General features: G+C 46.1%; 1 protein-coding gene across 3 annotated transcripts in view; it reads right to left on the bottom strand.

Moving 5' to 3' along the window:
* Window positions 1-2,711: 2,711 nt before the first annotated feature.
* AMD1 (adenosylmethionine decarboxylase 1) overlaps window positions 2,712-26,661 on the bottom strand; it is a 56,892-nt gene continuing 32,942 nt past the window's right edge. For 2 of the 3 annotated variants that reach the window (XM_068118882.2, XM_068118883.2), the window contains exons 5-9: window positions 23,309-23,351; window positions 22,781-22,958; window positions 17,116-17,208; window positions 16,780-16,983; window positions 4,322-5,151 (exon numbers count right to left, since the gene is read on the bottom strand). In XM_068118882.2, the coding sequence (XP_067974983.2) occupies window positions 4,990-5,151; window positions 16,780-16,983; window positions 17,116-17,208; window positions 22,781-22,958; window positions 23,309-23,351 (680 nt within the window). In that variant the 3' untranslated portion in view covers window positions 4,322-4,989. Of the gene's footprint in view, window positions 2,853-4,321; window positions 5,152-16,779; window positions 16,984-17,115; window positions 17,209-22,780; window positions 22,959-23,308; window positions 23,352-26,661 lie in introns of those variants that run through there. The other variant, XM_078780858.1, reaches the window with a different exon arrangement.

Here is a 26,661-nt window from a genome sequence, read left to right as displayed (position 1 = left end):
AGCTGGAGGTATGAGCAAGGAAGGGGTAGCGTATGCGCATAAGCATCCAGGTGAGGCATCGACGGTAACCAGGTTAGAGGTTAGAACGACTTATAGCCGAATCAGGCCCTCGGTGCGCGTCGGGCAGCTTCGCGTGCCGCGAGGACCAGCGGGGATCCGAACCACGGCGGTTTCGAAAGAACCGCCGTACGCGATCCACGCTGTGCCTCGCTTGGAACGGCCGCGTCCGGGCTCCACTAGGCGGAGCGGGCAGCCCGATAGGAAGGGTCGTCATGGCGACCACTTTCTATTGAGACGTGCCGGCAGGTCGAGATCGGGACATTAGATGGCTCCACGCCGAGGTGGTGCGTGGGATCTCGGCCCGGGTAAGCCCCCGTCCCTGCCCCGAATGCGGGACGTATCCAGCCGCTGGCACAAAACGACCCGCGTTCATTGCTCGGCTGTACGAAGCCGGGCTGTAGACGTGAATTGGCGCACCGAGAGGATGTAATAAGTAGACGGGTGATGAGGATAGTGTTTTAGCCCCGAAATTAGAAAAAAGCAAAATTTGATGACGGTACGGTGATTGGCAGATGATTGGCAAAATTTTTGATTGGCTGAAATTTGGTGAGCCAAATTGATAGTAGGACCTCCCCGATGTGGTGGGATGGCAAATCCACCATCCCTCACAGAGGTGGGGGCAAATGCGCAATAGTTTATGGGGTGGCTATGACAACCGAGCCAGGGAGGGCTTGGTTATATTGATAGGGATCTAGCGAAGATGACATTAGGTAACGTTAAGGTTTAGATAGTGACTGATACCTGTAGTGGGGACGCAGGTAGTTTAGTGTGGTTGATAATGACGTGGGAGCGCAATAGTTTAAAGGGACGACTGGGAAGCGCAAGTTTCAGAAGGGAGTAGTTAGCTGAGATGATGCCGTGTGTGTGAAGATTGAACAGGTGAGAATTGAACAGGTGTGATTGCACAGGTGTGCAACTGAACAGGTGAATGGAGCAGTGTATGAGGGAGTAGTGGTGATTGCGTGTTGTGCTGACCAAATGGTCCAGGAAGAAAGGAGGGTGCAGGTGGCACCAGGTGTGAGGGCACAGGTGTGCAACAACAGGTGTATGTGGCTGTGTGGAATAAATGGTAGTGTGGAATATCTGGAGTATTGGAATGGATGGTCGTGGAGTGAGTATGGTGGAAATTGTGGAGTGGAGTGGATGGTGCGAAGGTGTGAATGGGGGAAGAGTGGACCCCCATCACGGATACCCGGGGCGGGTAGTGTAAGTGTTAGGTAGAGGGTACAGGTAAATTGTGGTTGGATATTGGCATCTGTGGTGCGGGTGAAAGAATGGTCTTTGGATGGGTGCATTAGTGTTGTGGAAATGGCTGGGCGTGTAGCTTGTTAGTGTGTGTAGTTGGTTTGGGCACTCCACCACTGTGAGGATGTCGGCCAGGTGAGACCGCAGGTGGGCTCTGGGAGCCGGTAGTTGTGGATGGGGCCCGAGGATCCGGAGGACGGACCCGGGTAGCCCAGTGCCAGAGGGCACCAAGGGGTGACAGAGCCAGGAGAGGGCCTTCCCCAGTTAGTTAGGTTAGGGTGAGGAGCTAGGTAAGCTCGGGTGGCAACTGCAGTGGTGGAGGTGTGCAGGTGGGTAGACCTGCTGGGAGAGCTACACGTCGCAGCCCAGAAATTGTGCGAAGGCACCGGGAGATGAATCGGGGGAGTGAGACCCCAAATTGAGAAGCACCACAGTTTGGTCAATGGGAATTGGTTTTTAGAACCCATAGTGTAAGTTGGCCAATGGATTGGCAGGGAAAGACCCCGGGTAGTGTAAAGTGTGTTAAAGTCAGTTAGAAAATAGTTAGGATGAAGGATCTCCTCGCACCATCTGCATCCACTCACCTGAGGTGACAGGTACTCCACACCATGCCATGTTTTATTATTTTTCATTATTGCAAATGTTGTGGATTGTGAGACGCATCATGACGTGGGTGTGACATTGTGCGTAATTCCATCTCTCCCTCCTTATGAGGATTGATGATGAATTGGTGATGGCAAATTTTGAAGTCGAGGGATTGTGGAGACGAATTTGGTATAGAGGAAATATGGGGAAGACGTGACAGTAGTGACGAATTTGTAAATGGGTAGATTTTGTAAATATGGGGTAAGGGCAAGGGTAGTGTAGGTGACAGGGGGGTGACGTACGGTAGGGACGAGCTTTCTCACTTCGCCCTCCGTACGCATTTCGCCTTGCATTGCCTTATTGACGTGTACCCTTGTGACCTTACCCCTCGCTCAATTGTCTTTCTTTTGTCTCCCACATGACCTGTGCGCCATTGGGTGCCGAGGGGAGCATGCGTGAGGTGGCCATTGTGCGCCCGAGATTCCCAGAACCAGCATGCATTGCGTTGATGTACCACTTTATGGACCGCTGTTCTGCGGCCAAGTACCACTTGATGGACCCCAGGTTCTGGGGCAGGGCACCTCTGTTGGAGACCGGCCATAGTGGCCAGGGAATCTTGCTTGCGGACCTCGGTAAGGTGGCACCTATGCCAAACAGGTGGACCACCCTTAGTTGGCCCCTGAGGCCCTAAATAAAAAACGAACACAAGTTGTGCTTTTTTATATTTCCAAGTAGGCCGCATGAAGCCAGAAGACGTCGGGAAGAACATCGGCCCAGCAGGGAAAGAGAAAACCACCACCAGTTGTTTTGTTGTGTTTATTATGAACCATGGTGACTGTGCACCGAGTGGTGCTTTGTGGTGCTTTTGGTGCTTTTGGGTGTTTTGGTGGTTTTGGTACTGGTGCATCGATGCAATGCGTGCTGTCTCCTCCCTCCCAACAGGAATTTCTTTTTCTTGTTCCCTAAAAAAAAAAAAAAAAAAAAACACAGGTCCTGGGTTGCGTTGTAAATAAGAAATCACGTCATTGTAAATAATGCTCCCCACCGTAAATGTATAGTTTGAGAATAATTCCGTAATTCGGTTAGCTGTGGGCTTGAGTCTGTTAGACAGGGTGCAATGCAATAGGGGGACATACTTATTGGTGTTTTAAGATTGTCACACTCAGGGTCAGGTTAATTGTAGAGGGAATTACACCTACGTGTCACACTAAGTTAAAGTTTAGTAGGCCCGAAAAGGGCCTGAAGAAAGGAGGGTGCAGTGTAACGGTTTTGAGAAGTGTAACGGTTTTTTGAGAAGTGTAACAATTTTGGAGGAAGTATAACGAATGTGAAAACGTTACAATGTGAACGTTACAAAATTATGGTAACACCCTGGTAATGTAAATAATGGTCGCAGCCGTCCTCCTAGTTAATTCCATGAAACTTACACGCAGGTCACGATATATCTTTTTAAATAGTGTATTTCCTTATTCTATGTAGGTTAAATATGTGTTTCCCACTAGATTGACTTTGCATTGTATCAAACAAAATAAGCGTAGGCCCTTCCAATTTCCCCAAATCATCTCCGCTCTCCAAAGTTCCTTTCAAAAGGGTGCGAGTTGTGTTCAATCCCGCATGCCGCCATTGCCCATGTGCTAACCTCGGAGAAGAAAGGCGTGTCTCCACCTCGTCATAGAGGGGAGGAGTGAGCCAGCCCTAACAGCCAATCAGCACCGCGGTGAGCGACCCGGTAGGCGTGCCCTCGGAGCCGGCGGCTTGATTCCGCCCCGAGTGATAAAAGCGACTGTAAGGGACTGCTTCACCAGATGACCTAGGAGATGACCTGGGAGATGAGCGAAGAGGCGACACCAAGAGGAGCGGTGAGATGCGAAACGCTCCAAGCCAAAGAGGAGAGGTACTCGGAAAGGAAACCAGCTTTGGAGAGACGCGCTGAAAGGAGGGAGACGGCTCCACCAGAAGAAGAGGAGCAGGTGTGCCGAGCCAGCGCGTGACGTCTACAGCAGCGGATACGCGACGGAGGGTTTTCCCGCCAAAAACCACGAGGAATTGAGAGCTGCTGCCTCCGACCCTCCTCCCTCTCCAGCAATCCACCTCAAGCCCTACCTGCCTGCAATATCCCCCGTGTAAGTGTGAACGTCGTCTGTCCTACTCGTTGTCTTGGGGTTAAGTAAAATGAATAGTGTAAGTTAACGATTCGCTGTGTGACTGCTTCTTCCATCCATTGCTTGTGTGTGTATAATAAATCTGTTCTTCCTCCGTACTCTGTCTTCTTCTCTTTTCATTCTCTTTTGGTCGCTTTAGAGGTTTCCCGATTGAATATCTGCGGTGCGATCTGGTCAACGTCGGGTGGAATCGGGTTCTAATCGGGGAGTAACTGTTCGGACGCGGTAATACCAACCGCTCGGTAAAATAACATCTAAAACCGCGTCTGTAACAATATTCATACATTTATTTGTGCTAAATAAAGCTCGAATCAACAAAATGAGGAATTTCAGAGGCAACGATGAAAATATAGGATTAAAATTAATAGTGAAGGAAATAAAAAGGTAATACATATACAGTATACATCTCCAACCTACAACCATCAACTGACAAAGTGATTATGAAAAATGCAGTCGAACAAAAATGTTCTTTTAACTACCAGTTGAAGGACATTCCTTGGGATTGTGACGTAGGTCATTCAAATGAAGAAGAGTGCTTGTTACACAAGGAAACTGCATCATTGCATCATATTGTGACCAATATTGGAATAAATCGGTTTACATTTAAGATCGCATAATATCAAATTATAATCAGTTTATTGAAATCGTTTAACACAGATTAGCACAGGGCGCCTAAATGTTACCTGCACAAGGGGGTTAAGGTGTAGGCGGGTGGGGTGAAGAGCTGGGAACTGAGAGAAAATGAAAAGAAATGGAATGTATGCAAGAGTGATGGTCTGAAAATGTATACGTAATATGTAGATGATCCCATTGCACTATAAACTACAGTGCTATACTAGATGGTGCATAGCTCTCTCACTTTCAGGAAGGGCTGCTCACACCTGAAATGCCAGTTCACCTTCATTCCCATACCTCTCTCAACATTCGGTTGAACTATTTAAAGCTCTATAGCTTGCGGTCGGTTGTCACTCTCCAAACTCAGAAAAAGTAAAGAGTAGAGAGAAAATTGTGCCCATTGTCGTCCGGTGACATGATATCCAGGGGGTGAAGCGGGCCCTGGAGGGACCATATGGCGAATGACCATATGGCATTTGGATGTCTGCAAAGGAAAAATGCATTTGATTCACAAAATTTGATTTGATTCAAAAAAGGTGGAACAATTTTTTTGGTAAGAAATAAAAATAACGAGAACAGCACTGACGATGCGACATCCACCGATATACCTACGCCCACATTATTACATCATTAAATAAATACTTCTACCAAGTTTGATTTAAATCTTTTCAGCTGATCTCAAGTATCACATTTTTACCTGACATGACCTCCATCTAACCTTTGATGCAGAAAACAATCATCTTTTTCATCATAATATATACTTTGATTCAAACAATTTTTTGTTTAATGGATATCACCCCAGACAAGGCATAGTCACTTTAGGTAAGTGGCTAAGAGAAAGTTAAAAAAATACAAGGATAAAGCAAAACAAGTAATAATAATAATAATAAAATAATAATAATAATAATAATAATAATAATAAAAAATTAAAAAAATAAAATAAAATAAAATAAAATAAAATAATAATTAAAAAATAAAAAAAAAAAAAAATGAAAAAAAAAAAAAAAAATAAAATAAAATAAATAAATAAATATAAAATAAATAAATAAATATAAAATAAATAAATAAATATAAAATAAATAAATAAATATAAAATAAATAAATAAATATAAAATAAATAAATATAAAACAAATAAATATAAAATAAATAAATATAAAATAAATAAATATAAAATAAATAAATATAAAATAAATAAATATAAAATAAATATAAAACAAATAAATAAATAAATAAAATAAATAAACAAACAAACAAACAAATAAATAAATAAATAAATAAATAACAAGAAAAAACATCCAAGACACAGGAAGTAGCAGAGGTCTGGTAAAATGCGATTAAACCTCAAAGATGTAGGAAGTATGAATAGACATTCCTGTTAAAGCAGAGTCCATAATTACAATCCGTAATTAATATATGTACTAATTAATGGATTTAAACCAGACCTGGTGGTGTAATGGTCAGTGTCCGCTCTGAATCTGCGAGGTCGGCGGTTCGAACCACTTCCGTTTCCGGTCTTGCTGGCGAGGGTTCGTTTATTCTCAGCTCTCCATGCTATCCATCGAAATCGAAGTTAAGTAATTGTTCCCATTTGTATTTTCGTTATAACTATTTATTTTATGGTGTATATATTGTCTCCCGACGAAGATTTTCGGTGCAAATCTTTCATACCTGTATTGAAAATCGTGTTAATTCGGGTCGTGTTTTGAGGCCTTGTAGTTGTACAGTGAACACTGTACAACCTTGAAGCTTTGTTTTTCTCTCAGCGGTCCGTGTTTTTGTGATCCAATAACTTTCGTTCTCTGTTTTCCCAATCTTTTCACCCCATAGCCCTCTTCCTTGTGTAAATCACAACTCAAAAAAATCCAAAAAAAAAACATTTCCTTCTCTGTTCTCATTCGTTTATTCATTCTTATTCGTTCGTTCGTTCGTTCTTCGACGACGTGTTTCTCCCCCATTTCCCCAGATAGATTGTCAAATTTCAACTCGTTATTTTATCGTCCATGCGTTATTGTTTTGATTATAGTTACTTTTGGTTTGAATTTCCTGTAACTTGTAATTATTTAATCGTGTTCTGCTCCTCGTGTGCGGCCTTGTAGTTGTACCCCCGTCGGTGTTTGTTATCTTAATCGTGTTTTGCTTGGCTCTTAGTTTTTTTCCCTTCTACCCCGAACATAATACTCTGTCTAACGTTCTAAATCCCCACCTCCCCCCCCCCCCCACCCCCAAAAACCAAACAAACAAAAAAAAAAAAAAAAACATTTATTTTCCTTTCTCCACGTGTACTGTTGACTCATCCTGCATTTTCTGTCCAGGTGTGCTGTTCGCCCCGCCCCCATTAACTCCTTGCCATCCACCGTTTGCCCTTCACGTGACTCGTGGTGGTCCCTCTCGGCTCTCCCCCCGTTGGTATTTTTGTGCACATAAGATTGTTCACGGTTCTGTTTAAATATTATTTAAATATGTATAACCTTTCCCCTTCAGTGTTTTACTCAGTGGTATTTTACAACACGCTGTTTTTCTTCCTATTTAAAAGGCTTTTCTCGATTTCCTCTCCAACTCATTCCACCTCAAAAAAAAGAAATTCAATATCTTATACGTCTCCCTCACTACATGGTCTAAATTCACATTCATTCCATCCCTCCTCCATCATTCTGAACCGGATTGCTAACTTGAAAATCACAACAAACCCAATTTGTTTTCAATGTTCGTCTTTCATTAATCATCCACTTTCTAAACTCCCCTCTTGCCCCTCCCATCCAAATCCCTCCCCTTGCACCTACACTCCTAAACTCCCCCCTTGCCCCGCCACTCTTAAACTCCCCCCCTACCCCTCCACTCCTGAACTCCCCCCTTCCCCTTCCACTCCTGAACTCCCCCCTTGCCCTTCCCCTCCTAAACTCCCCCCTCACTCCTCCCCTTCAAAACTCCCCCCCAACCCCTCCCATTCAAATCTCCCCCCATACCATTCCTCTCCAATTCTCCCTCCTCCCCCCTCCTCCTCAAAGCTGCCTCCTCCCCACTTCGTCTCCCTTCTATCTCATACCTCCACCCCCCCAACCTTCTTCTTTCCTCTGCCCCCCCTCAAACAACCCCTCTCTGTGCCTCACCCCTTCACCTTCAAACCTTTCATCCTCCTCATCCTTCCCTTTCTTGGAACTCTTCTGCAATCGCTGACACACTAACAACTGCTCTCCCTACCTCCCCCTCTCATCCTTCATCTTACCCTACTCCTCCCCTCCCCTGTCCTGTACCCGATGCTCCCCCTCTCTCTTCATTAACGGTATGGACCTCAAACATCCGGGGCCTTCGCTCAAACCTGACTGATCTCTCCATACAGGTTGCTTCTGACAATCCAGACTTGATCTGCTTAACAGAGACGATTCCGTATTCCGTTACCTCCCCTATGGGCTTCAAGATGTCTCTGATTCCTTAATATCTCTTCCTGGTTACTCCCTCCTCCGGTATGATAGACCTGAGCCTCGGCCTGGTAGTGGGGTGGCTATCTTTATCAAAAACTCTCTTCCTCACTCTCCTTGCACTGCCCTCTCTCCTCCTCACCCCCAGGAGTACCTCTGGCTACGGCTTCCTCTCCGCTCCCACCTTTTGTTCATATGTGTTCTGTACCGTCCCCCAAACAGTGATGACTCCATCTACATTTCACTGTCTGACAACATGGACCAACTTCTATCCACTCATCCCAACTCTCTCTTCCTCATATGTGGTGACTTCAATTGTCATCATGCCACCTGGTTGGGTGTGGGTTCCTCTCTCACCAGTCATAGCACCTCAGCAAAGGACTTCTGTGACTCACTGGGATTGACACAATCTGTCAATTTCCCGACCCGGATCTCAGCCAATGGAGTATCTACTCTTCTAGACTTGGTTATGACTAACTTCCCTGCTAATGTCTGCTGCTCTTCTTCTGCTCCAATCGGTTCTTCTGATCATGTGCTTGTCAAAGTGGACATCTCTCTGGCCATTCTCAGAGAGCCTCCTCAGCGTCGACGAGTCTGGCATTTCACTCAGGCCGACTGGGACGGTCTTCAAGCAGCCATCAATCGTCTGGATTGGTCTCCCATCTCCACTGCCTCTGACATCAATTCTTCCTGGGAATTCTTCCAAAGCAAACTGATCTCTCTCATGCACAGATTTATCCCATCTCGCCTTCAGTTGTCTTACCCTTCCTCCCGTCCATGGTACACTGAATCTTGTGGTGAGGCAGTTGCCCTGAAACAACTTGCCTTTGCCTCTTGGAAGGCTAATCCAACTGAAGGAAATCTCAGTTCCTTCCACCAAGCTCGGAACAAGTGTGTGTCTACCCTCAGGAGTGCCAGGAAGCACTATCTCTCTTCACTCAAGAATGAACTCTCAAACCTGTCTCCTTCCTCCAAATCCTGGTGGCGTCTGGTCAAATCCGTTTCTGGTGTTTGTTCCCCCTCCATCCCCTCCCTTACCTCAAATGGCCACACAGTTGACATCGCACGTGACAAAGCCGAATGCCTCAACTCTGTGTTTGCCTCAAAATCCTTAGTCCCAAACCCATCTCTCTCTGTTCCCACCTTTCCCAGTCGAACCAAACTGCTCCTGGACTCTGTGACCTTCTCTCCTGACAAGGTGGAGGAGTTTTTGTCAAACCTCGACTCTGATTCTGCAACTGGACCAGATGGCATCAGCCCACGGGTCCTAAAATCCTGCTCTGCCGCTCTATCTCACCCTCTCTCTGTTCTTTTCACCCTATCCTTTGCTCAAGGTCATCTGCCAGCATCCTGGAAATCAGCAAACATTACCGCTTTACACAAAAAAGGTGCAAAAACAGATCCTTGCAACTACAGACCAATCAGCCTGCTCCCAATTATCAGCAAAGTCATGGAATCCATCATTGCTTCGGATATGAAATCTTTCCTCTTCTCCAATGGCTTGATCTCTGATCATCAATTTGGTTTCAGACCAGGTCACTCAACTCTGGACATGCTGCTTCTGCTGTCTCAACAATGGATGGAGGTCCTCAATGCCAAACAGGAAATCAGAGCTGTCTCCCTTGACATATCACGTGCCTTCGATACGGTCTGGCACCCAGCTCTGCTCACCAAACTCTCCTCCTATGGTATCCATGGAAATCTCCATGCATGGCTTGCGGACTTCCTCTCTGGTCGTAGTCAACGTGTGGCCCTGAATGGATTTCTCTCATCTCCCCTTCCCGTTCAGGCTGGAGTTCCCCAAGGCAGTGTGCTGGGCCCTGTGCTTTTTCTGGTCTTTATCAATGATCTCTCCGACTCTCTGGAAAATCCTCTGTATCTCTTTGCTGATGACTCCACTCTCTGCCGCTCCATACCTCTTCCCTCAGATCGGCAGTCTGCAGCCTCCTCACTCTCTGAAGACCTGGACAAAATCACAGACTGGTCAAACATGTGGAACATGTCTTTCAATCCTGACAAATCTCACACTCTTACTATGTCTCTCCGAAAAGATCGACTGGACAACCCTCCCATCTACTTTCTCAACTATCCTCTCCAAGAAGTTCTGTCGCTCAAGCTTTTGGGTCTCACCATCTGCCATGATCTTTCTTGGGAAAACCACATTTCCAAGCTGGCCTCCAAAGCCAGTCGCCGACTGGGCATCCTCCGTCGTGCGAAGTCCTTCCTAGGCACACCTGAGCTCCTCACCACATACAAGGCTTTCATCCGCAGCTCAATGGAATACTGTTCTCCCCTATGGGCTGGTGCTCCTGCCTCACACCTGGCTCGGCTTCACGCTGTTGAATCCAAAGCTTTCAGAATCATTGGAATCTCCCGCGATGAAGCTATCTCTGAGGGCCTTTCACTCACTCACCGCAGGCAGGTAGGTGGTCTTTCTGTCTTCTACCGACTCCTCTCCGGCCTTGCTCCCCCAGCTCTCTCTGTGCTCTGTCCCCCAAATATTCCTACAGGTCGCACAAGATCTGCCAGCCACCCTCTGATGGTTAAACTGCCGAAATCTCGGCTCTCTGCTCACCTTCACTCTTTCATTCCTCTTTTCTCCCGCCTCTGGAACAAACTCCCACACTCACTTCAATCACACTCCTCCCTACAGGTCTTCAAAACAGCTGTTCACCACCATCTCTTATCTTCCCCCATCCAAAACCTTGATCTTTTCTACCCCCACTAATTCACCCCAGATCCACCTTGTTTGAAATTCCAACTTCTTTCCTGGAAGTCTTGGCTGTGTCCATATGTTTTATACCTCTCCCACCCCCCCCCCCCCCTTCCCATGCCTCCCCCCCAAAGCCCTCTCCCTCCCACAGTTCTCTCGATGTCTCCATGTCTCTCGGTCCCTGCTCTCAAATGTTGTGTTTGTGTCCTTCCCCCTCTCTCCCCATCTTGTCTACCGCTCCCGATGTTATTTGTTTTGTGTGTCTGTTTGTCTTTCTGTGTGATTAATGTTCGCTCTTTCACGAGCCTCGATCTTGTATACAAAAAAAAAAAAAAAAAAAAAAAAAAAAAAAAAACGCCGGATGGGTCATACCAAAGACTTTAAAAAATGGTACGTGCTGCTTTCTTCCTCGACATTGAACATTTACAAAAACGATAGAGCACGGACAAACAACAATGGGTTGGTAATAATAGTGCAGGCTTTGATGGGCCTACTGGCCTCCTCCTGCATCGAAATTCATTGCAAGGGAACTCGTAGTAGTATTGTTGTTATTGTTATTGTTGTTATTACTGGCAGATTACATGCCCTACGGGTGATCTTGTTCCAAGTGTGAAACACGTTCTTCTGACACATCTCTTCATTTGGACGGTGTATAGGCAAAAGTCCGCTGCCTCGATCTCTCCCGAAAATAAAATAATATAAAATAACCTGGGTTACGTACATGAAGCAAAAACATGCGTACTGCTTCTGTGCATTGTGGTTATATAGCTCGGAGAATTGCAATTGCACTGGCCCATAGACTGACACCAGAGGCCTGAAGCCTGACGCCAACACATGCTGTCACCTTCACAAGGCCAATGACGCCTGTGGACTCCAACCTTTCGATATGTGATGATGCTTTGAACAGTTGATGTGGTCATTTTACACTGAAGGGAAAACGTTTAAGGGGGAATGGCGACTGTGAATATGACAGCTATGAAAATGTCTTAGGCTTAGCAAAATAGAGGATGTACCATTTTTTTTCAGGTTAAAATTGTGGATGGCATCAGGTCTGCTGTTGAACCAATGGGTATAGAGCAGAAAGAAAGAAATACATACACACACACACACACTCACACATACATCCAATCACACACACATCCAATCACACACACACACACACACACACACACACATCCAATCACACACACACACACACACCCAATCACACAAACACATCCAATCACACACACACATCCAATCACACACACACATCCAATCACACACACACATCCAATCACACACACACATCCAATCACACACACACATCCAATCACACACACACATCCAATCACACACACACATCCAATCACACACACACACACATCCAATCACACACACACACACATCCAATCACACACACACACACACACACACACACACACACACACACACACACACACAAACACATCCAATCACACACACACACCAATCACACAAACACATCCAATCACACACACACATCCAATCACACACACACATCCAATCACACACACACATCCAATCACACACACACATCCAATCACACACACACATCCAATCACACACACACATCCAATCACACACACACATCCAATCACACACACACACACACACACACACACACACACACACACACACACACACACACACACACACACACACACACACACACACACACACACACATTCAATCACACACACACACACACACACACACATCCAATCACACACACACACACACACACACACACACACACACACACACCCAATCACACAAACACATCCAATCACACACACACATCCAATCACACACACACATCCAATTACACACACACACACACACACACACACACACACACACACACACACACACACACACACACACACACACACACACACACACACACACACTTGCTCCATTATCCGACTTCCGTTTTCCGGTCCGGTCGTGAGAGGACGCTGGCGTCGTTTGCTCGCCGCTTCTCTGACTGGACCATTGTCCGTGTCTTGCTTTCCTGGTGGTCGTGGCGGATTTATGGCCATTGAGTCTTCCTCTGCGCGGTCCCGGCTCTGCTCTGCTGCTCCGGGCTTCACCTGCTCGGCTCCATCGCTGTTTCCTCGGGCCCACTCCCGTTGGTTGTGTCGATTGTTTCGCCTCCTCACCCTTGGCCGCGTGCTCGCTTTGCCTTCGCTCCTGCTGGCATGGCTCTGCGGTACTCTGCCGCAAGGCTTCTCCTGCTTAAAACCCGCTCCACCCCATCATGCATCTCTGCAATCAGATCGAATGGACTCCTGCGTCGACCCAGGTACATTCACCGTGGCTCCGGTCGTAAGTTTGTTTATTTACAATCAGGTCACTCCATCCCCATCCTCTGGTCGGCTCAGCGCACTCCCACTCATCGTCCCAACACACCTGGTCACAACAACGCACAAAATCGCACCTCCTGTCTGCGAACCCTGGCCAAATCACCTGGATTCATACCCGCCGTACAAAACAACATCAAGCTCACCCTGTTCAATACCCGGTCCCTCAACAACAAATGCCTCATCCTGTACGACTACATCCTGGAAAATAAACTGGACTTTCTCTGTCTCACTGAGACCTGGCAACAACCACTGGACTACTACACGCTCAACCTCACCACACCCAATGGATATTCTTACATCAATAAACCACGCTCGGAGGGCCGAGGTGGTGGAATTGCCGTTATTCACCGACAAGACATCAAGACCAACCTCATCTCCATCTCATCTGCTCCATCATTTGAACACCTGGCTTTTAAACTCTCTGGTCACACACAGTCAGTCATGGCTGTTGTCTACCGCCCTCCCAAACCACACCCATCATTCCTGTCTGACTTCTCCTACTTTCTGACCCAGCTATGTTCCCTCTCCCCCTCAATCCTCCTCCTTGGTGATTTCAATATCCACATGGACTCCACTGACTCCACGCTAACCACTGACTTCACTGATTTACTCACCTGCTTTAACCTCACTCAACATGTCAACTTTCCTACCCATAACCGTGGTCACATTTTGGACCTTGTCTGCTCTACTGGACTAATTTTGCACCATCTCTCTGGCTCCGACCTCACTCTCTCTGACCACCTAGCCATCACTCTGACCATCAACATCCCCACCCCAGCACCAAGGCATTATCGCACTATCAACTTCCGTAAGCTAAACGCTTTTTCACCTGCCTCATTCTCATCGACCCTCTCTGAAAAAATGTCCACTTCTCCCTTCGTTGACCTCCACACCCCTTCTGACCTCACTGACTACTACAACCACACTCTCTCTTCCTGCCTTGACCAAATTGCGCCTATAAAAACCAAAACAGTTTCTTTCACCCATTCTGCTCCCTGGTTTACCCCTGAGCTCCGCCTAATGAAAACTCGTGCTCGCCAACTTGAAAGACTCCGCAATAAAACAGGTCTCACAGTTCACTCCCAGGCCTACAAGGACCACATACAACACTATAAAGATGCCCTCTCCCGCGCCCGCTCCGCCTACTACTCTCAAATTATCCACTCTGGCTCCGGAAACCCAAAAGCACTCTTCTCTACAATAAACAAACTCCTCAGCCCCCTGAACACCACCACCCAGTCATTCACAATAGACAACTGCATCTCCTTCCTTTCATTCTTCCAACGCAAAATTGAAAACATCTACAACAGCTTGACCACCGCCGCACCCGCTCCCCCTCAAACCACCTGCCCCCCCTTATCCTGCCATCCCCTGTCTCAATTCTCCCCAGTCTCCCCTACTGACCTCTCTGAACTCCTCATCGGAATGAAAACTGCCACCTGCACTCTTGACCCCATCCCCTCCAGCTTTGTCAAGGCCTCCCTTCCTGCTCTTTCTCCACTTATCATTGCAACAATAAACTCCTCCCTGTCTACAGGCATCGTCCCACCATCCCTCAAAATTGCTGCTGTTACCCCCATTCTGAAAAAACCTGGACTAAACCCTGACACCCTAAATAACTTCAGACCCATCTCCAACCTACCCTTTCTGTCAAAGGTTTTGGAACGCGCTGTAGCCACTCAACTCAAGCATCACCTCTCTGCCAATAACCTGTATGAAACATTCCAATCCGGATTCCGGTCCAACCACAGTACTGAAACTGCTCTCCTCAAAATCACCAACGACCTTCTCCTCTCCTCTGATGCTGGCAACCTCAACATTCTCATCCTCCTCGACCTCAGCGCTGCCTTTGACACCATCGATCACACCATCCTCCTCACCCGACTTGAAACCACCTTTAACATTACCGGCACTGCCCTCTCTTGGATTAAATCATACCTCTCTGACAGACGTCAGTTCATCTCCATCAATAACTGCAAATCCCCCACTGCTCCCCTCCCCCAAGGTGTCCCCCAAGGTTCAGTTCTTGGCCCCCTCCTCTTTATCCTTTACCTGTCCCCCCTCGGTCACTTAATCCGCCGTCATGGTCTCCAATTCCACTGCTTCGCCGATGACATCCAGCTTTTCATCTCCACCAAGTCCATCTCCACCGCCACCCACTCTATCCTGACAAACTGCATCACTGAAATAAAATCCTGGCTTCAAATCAACTTCCTCAAACTTAACTGTGATAAATCTGAAATAATCATCATTGGCCCAAAAACGCTCACCAAGTCCACCCATAACTTTGCCCTCAACATCGACGGTTTCCCAGTGTCCACCTCCCCTCACATCCGGAATCTTGGCATCATCTTTGACCAAACCCTCTCCTTCGACAAATACACTAAACAGATCACAAAGACAGCCTTCTTCCACCTGAAAAACATCGCCCGTCTCCGTCCATCCCTCTCCTCTGTGGCTGCAGAAACCCTCATCCACGCCTTCATCACTTCCCGTCTGGACTACTGCAATAGCCTCCTTTATGGTTCACCCTCAACAATCACCAATAAACTCCAATACATTCAGAACTCCGCTGCCCGTCTACTCACCCATTCCCGGACCCGTGACCACATCACCCCCGTCCTTTACAAGCTTCACTGGCTCCCCATCTCCCAGAGAATCCAGTACAAAATCCTCCTCTTGACCTACAAAGCCCTCCATAACCTGGCCCCATCCTACCTGGCTGACCTCCTCTCCAGACACACTCCCACCCGCAACCTCCGCTCTGCTGGTACCAACCTCCTGACCCCCCCCATCCGGACCAAATTTAGATCCTGGGGGGACAGGGCCTTCTCCATCGCTGCTCCCACCCTCTGGAACTCGCTACCTCACACCATCAGAGACTCCTCCTCACTCACCACATTCAAAACATCACTCAAGACCCACCTGTTCAACACTGCATTCAACATTTAACCCACAGCATCTAACCCCTGACTATCTCCTCTCCTTCTCCCTCCTTTGTGCTTTGAATATTTCCCTATTGATTCTTCTTTTTTTGCAATTGTCTTTATGTTTTGCTATGCGTTATGTTTTGCACTCTGTCAAAGCGTCTTTGGGCTTCCTGAAAAGCGCTATATAAAATAAATGCATTATTATTATTATTATTATTATACTGTCCCTCGCCCCTCCAACTAGGTCGGAGATGGGTGCCATTAAAAGGAGCTCTGCCTGACTGACCAATCATCTGTTTATGTACGCCATATTTCAAGAACCTTTGAACATTTAGCTTTTATATCACATATATCTATTCCTCGACATTATGTCAATCCGATTATATGACGGCTGTGATTGGCTGAATTACGTTGCCATTGCAACTATCTCGGTAACTTGGCTTGTGCACGTGACGTTTCAAAAACCGTTCAAGATTTAGCTTTTATATTACACAGATCTATTCCTCATGCCACCCAACAAGGCAGGTAATCCCCAACAGAAGAAGCAAACACAATGCTGCCGAACAACAACAACAACAAGATGCTTGTCAAAGAAAAACGTAGTAAGAAAAGTAAAGTACTAAGAAAAGTACATAGTAAGAAAGTAAGAAAAAATGAATACTCACCGAGTTAGCAAACAGCGTTGTAATCAGCTTTTGTGGACGGAAGATCTGTAGAAGCTGGTTTAATAAACCTTCCAGAGTAACCTTTTCCTCTGCATCATCTGCAAGAGAGCTTTCGACTCCCCTTGGACAAAGCTCCAGGTTCGTTTCAAAACTGGCATAAGAAAACTTCGCTTCTGGTGTCACATGAATGGTCCAATAATAACCCTGAGGGTGAGGTCAACAGGAAGAAAGCAATTCAATGCAACGAATGGGGATGGTCCATGAAATGTGCGCAGGCATGCATGAGCGCCAGCAGGTGTCCCATTCCTTGTGCCCCAATACAGCACGACGTGTTACCTGGGAGGTGAGTCCATTAAGACTGTAGCCACACGGAGAAAATAAAACAGCATCGATGGAGGACCCTGGTAGCAGGTTGGCAATACCAGTTTTCTGCAGAGCACACAAGATAACATTAACAAAGCAATAAACATCACCATGTCCTGATGTGATACCATAACTCCAGGAAAGTAGTAAAGGTAAAGGTAGTAAAGTAAAGTAGTAAAGGTACAGGTATTTAAAATCTCATGGTCCCTTCCAGTACTCCTACTTAATCGAAGGCTGGACACTATAAGCCGAAAAGTGAAATTCAGTCCACCATGAGTGGCTGCCAAAGTGCATTGATAAATATCGATCCAAAGCACATATATAATACACATTTTGAGGCCGATATATTGTTATTGATGGTACCATTCCATGTGAGCCAATACATTCACCACAATGATTGAAGGCTCACGTGCAGTTGCTTTTCCATGGAATTCCATCGAATGCAAGGCTTGATGAACTTCACTTGTCTGATGGCCCAATCAGACTTTTCACAACATAATGGAGGTTTGACAACATGAAGGTCGTTCATGCCTGTTCCATCTTACTAACCGTAGCACGACTATTCCCTTTTGAGGTTGTTTGACAGAAAGCATTTAAAGTATTGCCTGCAATGTTAGCATTGCATGATGCCATTTCCCTATCTCCCCGCAGTACCTGAAGAGGACGAGTTTGAGGTGCCAGAGGGAGGGGGGAGGGGGGAGCAAGGCTGGGTGATGGAAAAGGGTGAAAGTGAAACAGGGTGGTGGGTTAAGAGGGCAGGGTGAAGCTGGGGATGGAAGGAGAAAGGATGGAGGAAAGAATGGTATGGGGGGGAGGGGGGATGCGAGCGTGTAAATGAACGGCGGTGGACGAGAACGAAGCGGGAGGTGGGGAGAAGGAGGCTTGAGTGAAGCAGTGGTGGGGGAGAGTGGGGAGGCGAAGAAGGGTATGGAGGGGAGAGGGCGAGAGTGAAGTAGGTGAGGGGAGAGAGCAAGAGTGAAGTGGGGGGAGAGAGGGGAGAGGATGAGTGCAAAGTGGTGGGATAACAGACCGAGTACGGGAGCAATCAGGGGAGTGGAGGAGACGGTATGTTCAAAGTGGAGGAGACGGTATGTTCAAAGTGGAGGAGACGGTATGTTCGAAATGGGAGGGTGGGGGAGGGGGAGGAGGGGGGAGGAGTGTATTTGGTCTCCCGAATGTTTGAAGTGTTTGAAATGTGCCCGAAGTGACAAAAGTATTTGGTCTCCACAATTCTTTATTTCACTGTTAATATTACAGAATCTTTGTTTTTGATTCAGAACTTAATAAATCCTTTTAAATCAGAAAATAAAAAGAAATGGCATTGACAAAATTATTGACACCCCAGACTTAATATTTGGCAACACAGACTTTGGACAAAATAACTACAGTCAAGCGCTTCCTGTAGCCATGAATGAGCTTCCTACATCTCTCTATTGGCAGTTTGACCCACTCTTCTTGTGCAAACTGCTCCAGTTATCCCAGATTTGAAGGATACCTTCTTCCAACTGCTGTTTTGAGATCTCCCCACAGGTGTTCAATGGGATTTCGATCTGGACTCATTGCTGGCCACTTCAGAACAGTCCAACATTTTGACTTGAACAATTCCTGTGTGCATTTTGAAGTTTGGTTGGGGTCATTGTCCTGCTGCAAGACCCATGACCTTCGACGGTGTTGATTGCATATTCAAAGTTTCATTTAAAAATGTGCCCGTAATTTTTTGAGGTTTTTGACCTTTTGACCCCACCCCAGGGGGCATGGCCAAAAGTGATAGAACTCTTGCATCTTCATACCATGTGGTGATCATAACTACCAAGTTTGGTAAATTTCTGGTTAACCGTTAAAAAAATAATAATAATAGCGTGACGGACGGACGTACAGACACAGAGAGACAGAGCAGATTACAATGTATCCCCCCCCCATTTTTGGGGGGGGATACAACAACAACCATATCCATAATATATGGATATATATTAGAAATAATTTTGTAAATTGATAAACTCGGTGAAAAAGAAGCAGATAATTTTGGGGATAAGTGTGGGGATACAACAACAACATGCATTTTAAAGGCCATTTTCCCTGCTAGAGCGGGGGTTAGCCTTGCGGTCCCCATGACAATCTTCTCCATTTTGCCCTATTTTCTGCATCTCTCCTTGTTAACCCCCTTGCCCGCATTTCTTCTTCCACCATCTTTAGCCAAGTCTTTCTCGGTCTTCCCCGTCTTCTACTTCCTTCTACATTCATTTCCATCACTCTTCTCAACCAGTCACTTTCATCCTTCCTCAACACATGACCAAACCATCTCAACCTGTTCCTCTTCACAGCATCAATCACAGGCTCTATTCCCATCATCTTTCGCAATTCATCATTTGTCTTCCTCTCTCTCAACGATACTCCGCACATCCGTCGAACCATTCGCATTTCCACCCTTTCCAACCTTCGTTGCTGCTCTACGTTCATTACCCATGTCTCGCTCCCATAAATCATAACACTTCTCACACATGCAGCATACACCTTTCCCTTCAGCTTCAACGACACTCCCCTCATCATCAGCACGCCACTCAATTCCCGAAACTTCTTCCATGCACATCTCACTCGAGCAACCGTTGCCGAGTCTGATCCACCTTCTCCATTCAGCATGTCTCCGAGGTAGCAAAATGTTTTCACACCTTCCAGCTTCACGCCGTCTCCAAGATCCAACTCAACATTTCCTCCATCTGCAGCTCCCTCTGTGCACACCTTACATTTGAATGTAGCTGCCACACTGGTTAATGACCCTCTCAGACCACGACATTTTTGATGAACCCACTCAGCGCACATTGTACACTGAATGGAGTTCACTCCGACACCCTTCCTACACACAGCACAGGGCCACTTCCCAGTTCTTTCCACCTCACCACATGCTTTACCACTTGCCATCACCTTCGTCTTTCCGATATTCACCTTCAGACCTTTTGTCTCCATACATTCCTTCCACGTGTTCATCTTTTCCTTCAGTCCATCCATACTTTCCGCAATCAACACCAGATCATCTGCATACAACAACTCCCACGGTAAACCCTCCTTTACGTTCTGAGCCAGCACCTCCATCACAGCTACAAATAGTAGTGGACTTAGTACCGACCCCTGATGCACTCCCACCTTCACCTCAAACTCACCACTGTTCCCGTCCTTCGTCCTTACAGCTGTGCGCGCTCTTTTGTACATTGCCATCACTACTCTGATCAACCATTCCTCCACTCCTAACTTCCTCAATGCCCATATCAATACTTTGCGTGGAACCCGATCGAATGCTTTCTCCAGATCAACAAACCCAAGAAACAACTTCTTCCTCTTCTCCATGTACTTCTCCTGCAACTGCCTCACAATGAAAAGCGCGTCTGTCGTTCCTCTTCCTGGCATGAATCCAAACTGCATTTCGTCGATCTTCACTTTCTTCCTTATCCTCCTCTCCAACACCCTTTCCAATACCTTCATTCCATGCTCCAATAACTTTATCGCTCGGTACGAGCCACACTCCAGAGGGTCACCTTTCCCCTTGTATAGAGGGACGAGGGTACTCAGTTCCCAATCCACTGGAATGTGGCTTTCTTTCACCACCAGATTACAGATCTCTGTCATTCTCTTCACACCCCAACTTCCTGCTGCCTTCAACATATCTCCCACAACTCCCGTCAGCCCTCCCGCTTTTCTACCCTTCATTGCTTTTATCGCTACCTCAACTTCCTTCTCAGTTATCTTCTCTGCCGGTCCTAAAACTGGGTTACTCTCTATGTTGCCATCCCATTCATTCTCTGTATTCAACAGCATTTCCATATATCTTTTCCATCTTCCTTTAATTCCATCTGGGTCCACAACGATTTGTCCCACTTCATCCTTCAAGCAACTCACCCCCATCACATCACACCTCTCTTTCGCTATCTGCTTTGCAATCCTGAATACTGCTTTCTGACCCTCTTCCGAATCCAAGCGTTCTCCGAACATTTTCCTACATGCCTCCTGCGCCTTTGCTACCTCTTTCTTTGCAGCCTTCCTGGCTGCCTTATAACTTTCATGCTCTGCTGTTTCTGCTCCCGTACCCTTCACCTTCTGCCACTCCTTGAACTTCTTCCTCTTCTCGTCAATCCTCTTTCCAACTTCATCATCCCACCACCATGTTTCCGAGTGCCTCGGTGGTCCTTTTGTCCATCCACATACCTCACCAACGGCTCCCAACAGACTAGCTTTCATTGACATCCAACCACTTTCAAGCTCAACCACATCATCCTCGACCCTACTCAGCCTCTCTTTTAATGCCTCCCTTACTGTCACCTCTTTCAATCTCCACACCTTCATTCTCGGTTGGTACTTCACCCGCCGAGCTCTCCTCACACCTTTCACCCTTACGTCGCAGACAACCAAGTGGTGCTGTGAAACAGCCTCCTCCCCCAGGATCACCTTTGTGTCCCGGAGGTGCCCCCTATCTCGCCTACGCACCATCAGGTAGCCAACGGTTGTCGTCGACCCACCTGACGTGTATGTAACAAGCTTATTATCCTCTTTCTGGAACTGAGTATTACAAATCAACAAATCAGCTCCATCAGCAAACTCAAAAATCCTTTCACCTTCTCCATTTCTCACACCATATCCGTAACCCCCATGAACTCCGTCAAAACCGTCCATACTCCTTCCCACATGTCCATTTAGGTCTCCTCCTACCACAACAACTTCCTCATCTTTCACGTTTTCCATCAGCTTCTCTATCGCACACCAGAACTTGTCCTTCTCTTCATCGCTTCGACCAACCTGCGGAGCATATCCCGAGATGACGTTCACCAAGAGCTTTCCAATCATCATTTTCACCATCATCAACCTATCACTCACTCTAGTCACACTCACCACACTGTCTACAAACTCCTCAGAAAACAGGACACCAACACCATTCACGCCCTCCAGGCACCCTTGCCACACAAACTTGTATTTCTGTCCCTGCCTACCCTTCACCATTCTCACACCACTTCCCTTCCATCTCTTCTCTTGCACACAACATATGTCCACTCTTCTTCTGACCAATACTTCCACCACTTCTCCTGATCTCCCTGTCATTGTCCCTACATTCCATGTCCCAAACCTCAGAAACCGATCTCCACTTCGGGCTGTACCCTGCCCACATGTAGTTGTAGTTGTCATGGTTCTCTTTTTGAGGCAATGTTTTTATGGCCGGATGCCCTTCCTGGCGCCAACCCTCTTAGTCGCCTCTTACGACACGCAGGGATACGGCGTACCTATTCTTATCCAGGGTACACACTGGGATAATAACATGTTATGTGGGGATAATTATGTGGGGGTAATAACATGAATTTTGAAATGAGGAACAATTTTGCCATTATTAAATTAAATCCAGATGAAGATGTGCAAATAATTTCAGGTTTCTGTGAGACCGCATTTGGGATGGTGCATGCAAGAATCATTTGCAAAAAATTCAAAAAATGTAATCTCATCCAACAAAAGATTTTCAGATTTGTACAATTCAGGGTGATCGGGTCATTGTGCTTACAAGCTCTCGTGACCAAACGAGTCAGCCTTCTTCAATCACATCAAAATGTTGGTTGTCAAAGACAGGAGGAAGAATAACGTTTTTTTTTTTCAAGAAAATAATTACCTTTGTTACATCCTGTGCAGTTATTCCATCGCTTTGAAAGAAAGGTTGCATTGCCTCAGGTTCAAGATTGGACATCAAGACCTCCAGAGTTTGATCTGGTTCTACAGTTAAGCCAGGGCAGCTCGGATCAAGGAAGGGCGAACCGATGGTACCCAGTCGCTCCACCTTGAACAAGTACCTTAGCGTGACAAGGAAAAGAAAAAGCAGCAGAATGGTAAACAGAAAAAAAAGCAACATGCTCCAAAACGATAAACTATCACATTGTACGTATTTTGTACGTACGTATTTGTACGTACAAAACATTTTGTATTTTGTACAAAACATTTTGTACAAACATTTGTACATTTTGTACAAACAACGTACAAACAAAACATTTGTACAAAACAAAACAATTTTGTACAAAAATTTTGTTTTGTACAAAACATTTGTACAAAACAAACATTTTGTACGTACATGCTTTTGAAGGCCATTACGATTACAGAGTCCAGAAAAACAGCTTGACAAAACATCAATAAATTATTCACTAACCAGCAGTCTCTGTTGACGTCTCCCATGCAGTATGACCGTCCATCTGTCAGGATTTGAGAGAGAGAAAAAACATAATCAAGTGTATGTACAAACATGAAACAGAACCGGTTTTGAGAAAACCCACCCTCCTCCACTTCACCCACAAAAATTATAATTTGAAGAAAGACTAAATTTCTCCCCCAGGATGTCTTGAGAAATGTCATGCGACCTTGGTTAAAGATCAGGTCGAAATGTCACGTGATTGGGTTAGACGCCTGTGGTTATGACTGTCATCGTGGGGAACCACACACTTGGTCATCTTCACCCCATTCCAGGTACCACCCACCTAATCCAAGCTGCACCTTGATAATCGGGATTCTGGTCCGTCTACTCTCTAGTCCAGACCCGAAGTGGGGAACGTGTCATTGTCCAAAGGCCGAAAGAGCTATTGTTAAACTTGGTATTGGACAGACATGCTTAGTGAATTATTAGTAATTTGAGTGGCATGTGTGCAGATAAGTAATGTAACCAATCATTGTGACTTCTGTCTGAAAATCATGGCACTCAGGGTCAACTTTCCCCTTGCCATTTTATCAACCACAGCCAATGCTAAAACAAAAAATAAGAATCACTCTTTCCACTGGTTTTTCCTCAAACTGTTCAAACTTTTATTTTTTAAACACAATGTCGATAAACCAACTATGGCATGCCATCGCAAATCTCCACCTAAAACAAAGTTGAATGATGGCAAAAAGTTCCACAAGGAATGATGCAATATCGAATTTTGAGTTTAAATTTTTTCTTCTCTTCTTGACCCCAAAAAACCATGACCTTTTAAAAAGTGTTCCTCAATGTGGATTGCATATATAAAGTTTAATGAAAACACGTTTTTAAATGTGCCCATAATAGCATTTGACCTTTTGAACCCAGCCCAGGGAGTGGGACCAAAAGCAATACTGCTATTTTTTCTTCTTTTTTTTTTGTATACAAGATTGAGGCTCATGAAAGAGCTAACATTAATCACACAAAAAGTCAAACCGGCTCATAAAACATATAATAAGGGGAGCGGTAGACAAGATTGGGAGAGAGGGGGAAGGACACAAACACATTTGGGAGCAGGGACATCGAGAGATCTGTGGGAGGGAGAGGGCCTGGGAGGAGGTGGGAGAGGTATAAAACATATGGACACTGCAAGGACTTCCAGGAAAGAAGTTGGAATTTCAAAAAAGGTGGATCTGGGGTGAATTAGCGGGGGTAGAAAAGATCAAGGTTTTGGATGGGGGAAGATAAGAGATGGTGGTGAACAGCTGTTTTAAAGACCTGGAGGGAGGAGTGGGATTGAAGGGAGTGGGGGAGTTTGTTCCAGAGGCAGGAGAAAAGAGGAATGAAAGAGTGAAGTTGAGCAGAGAGCCTAGATTTTGGAAGTTTAACCATAAGAGGGTTGCTGGCAGATCTTGTGCGACGTGTAGGAATGTTTGGGGGACAGAGCACAGAGAGCTGGGGGAGCAAGGCCGGAGAGGAGTCAGTAGAGGACAGAAAGACCACCAACCTGCCTGCGGTGAGTGAGTGAGTGAAAGGCCCTCGGAGTTAGCTTCATCACGGGAGATTCCAATGATTCTGAAATCTTTGGTTTCAACACCGTGAAGCCGAGCTAGGTGTGAGGCAGGAGAACCGGCCCAGAGGGGAGAACAGTATTCCATTGAGCTGCGGATGAAAGCCTTCTATGTGGTGAGGAGCTCAGGTGTGCCAAGGAAGGACTTCGCACGACGGAAGATGCCCAGTCGGCGACTGGCTTTGGAAGCGAGCTTGTAAATCTGGTTTTCCCAGGAAAGATCATGGCAGATAGTGAGACCCAAAAGCTTGAGCGACAGAACTTCTTGGAGAGGATTGTTGAGAAAGTAGATGGGAGGGTTGTCCAGTAGGTCTTTTCGGAGAGTCGGTTTTCGGAGTCGGTCTTTTGCACCTTCTTGCCATGTGGTGATCATAACTATCAAGTTTGATGAATTTATTCACAACTGTTTGGGACAGTGGTTCCCAAACGTTTTGGCATGACGCCCCCCTTTTGGTTTTCAACAAATCCTCACACTCCATCTCGCCCCCCATTTTTCATCTTACTATAATTCACCAAATGTCCGTCCGTCTGTCTGTCTGTTCGTTCGAAGGTACCGCAAAAACGGCTGAACCGATCGCAACGATATTTTGGGTGGGTAATCCTGGGATCTCCTGGAGTAAAATAGGGTTTATTGTTTTTCCAGTTTCAGCTTTGGCCTCTAGCTTTGGCCTTTGGCCTCCAACTGCACCGATCGGACTCGGTGACCTCGGACAAAGACGTTTTATAAGGACATGGGTTGAATCCCTGCTTGAGAGAATGCCAACCCCCTCCCCGCCATCACGGTCGTCTCTCCAACTCACAATCCCACGAGATATGCGGAAAGGACGACCCAAAACCAATTATCTTCTTTTGGATTCGTATATAAACATCATTAAAAGTAAATAATGACCTCGGCCAAAGTTCAAACGACGTGAGTTTCATCTCTACATGAGAGAATTCCACATAGCTATTTGGGCGGTGTATACGCTAACAGATTGCTGTCTCCATCGATCTTGCCAAGGCCGTAACACCTATCGGCTCAAAATCCTTTTAGCTGTTGACTTGGTAGTTTTTACAACGAAGGAAACATTAACAATGTTGTTAAAAGTTTATTTTGTAATTAATTTGTGATTGGAGTTATGTTGTTTGGAATGAAAAAAGAGATATTGAGTTCAAGTAAATGACGACATGCCGTGATGGTTTCTACTTTCTCAACGTGAACTTCGCGGATCGCCATACGCAGATTCGCCACGGACCCATGATCGATGTTCCTATACGTGAACGTACCCGTTTGTTTGCGAACAGGTACGTTTTTCATGGAAGTCCTTCACGAACTTGCTGTCCATGTCTGACATGCGACTGAGGATGCTACAGGTACGTGGAATTTATTGGATTCATGCTTTAGCATTCGCCATATCTGCATTGCCCGTTTGCTTCTGGCCTCCCACCCGTGCGCAGCATGGGTATCTCACTAGTTGAAATAAATTTTATTTCAGACACAGTAAAGCACAGTCGGACACTACGCTGCCGGTGTAGTTGCGGTGTTATTCACAGGCATCAGCACGCACAGAGCTGGCGTGATATTTGAAGGTCGTGGGGGTATCGCAAAGTGGAGAACGTTTGTGTTCGTATAAATATCTAGCTTAGATGATCATTTTTTGAATATTTAAGCTGAATTCGACATCAGAATAGGTTTTTCACAGGGCCTCACGCCTTCCCTGTACCCGCCTTACCTGTACCTGCCTCACACTCCCCCAAGAGAAGCTCGCCTCCAGTATGGCAA

The sequence above is a fragment of the Myxine glutinosa genome, chromosome 6 (genome assembly GCF_964187855.1).
Source record: "Myxine glutinosa chromosome 6, kmMyxGlut1.1, whole genome shotgun sequence".
NCBI classification, from domain to species: domain Eukaryota; kingdom Metazoa; phylum Chordata; class Myxini; order Myxiniformes; family Myxinidae; genus Myxine; species Myxine glutinosa.
This window is presented reverse-complemented; position numbering and strand designations above follow the sequence as displayed.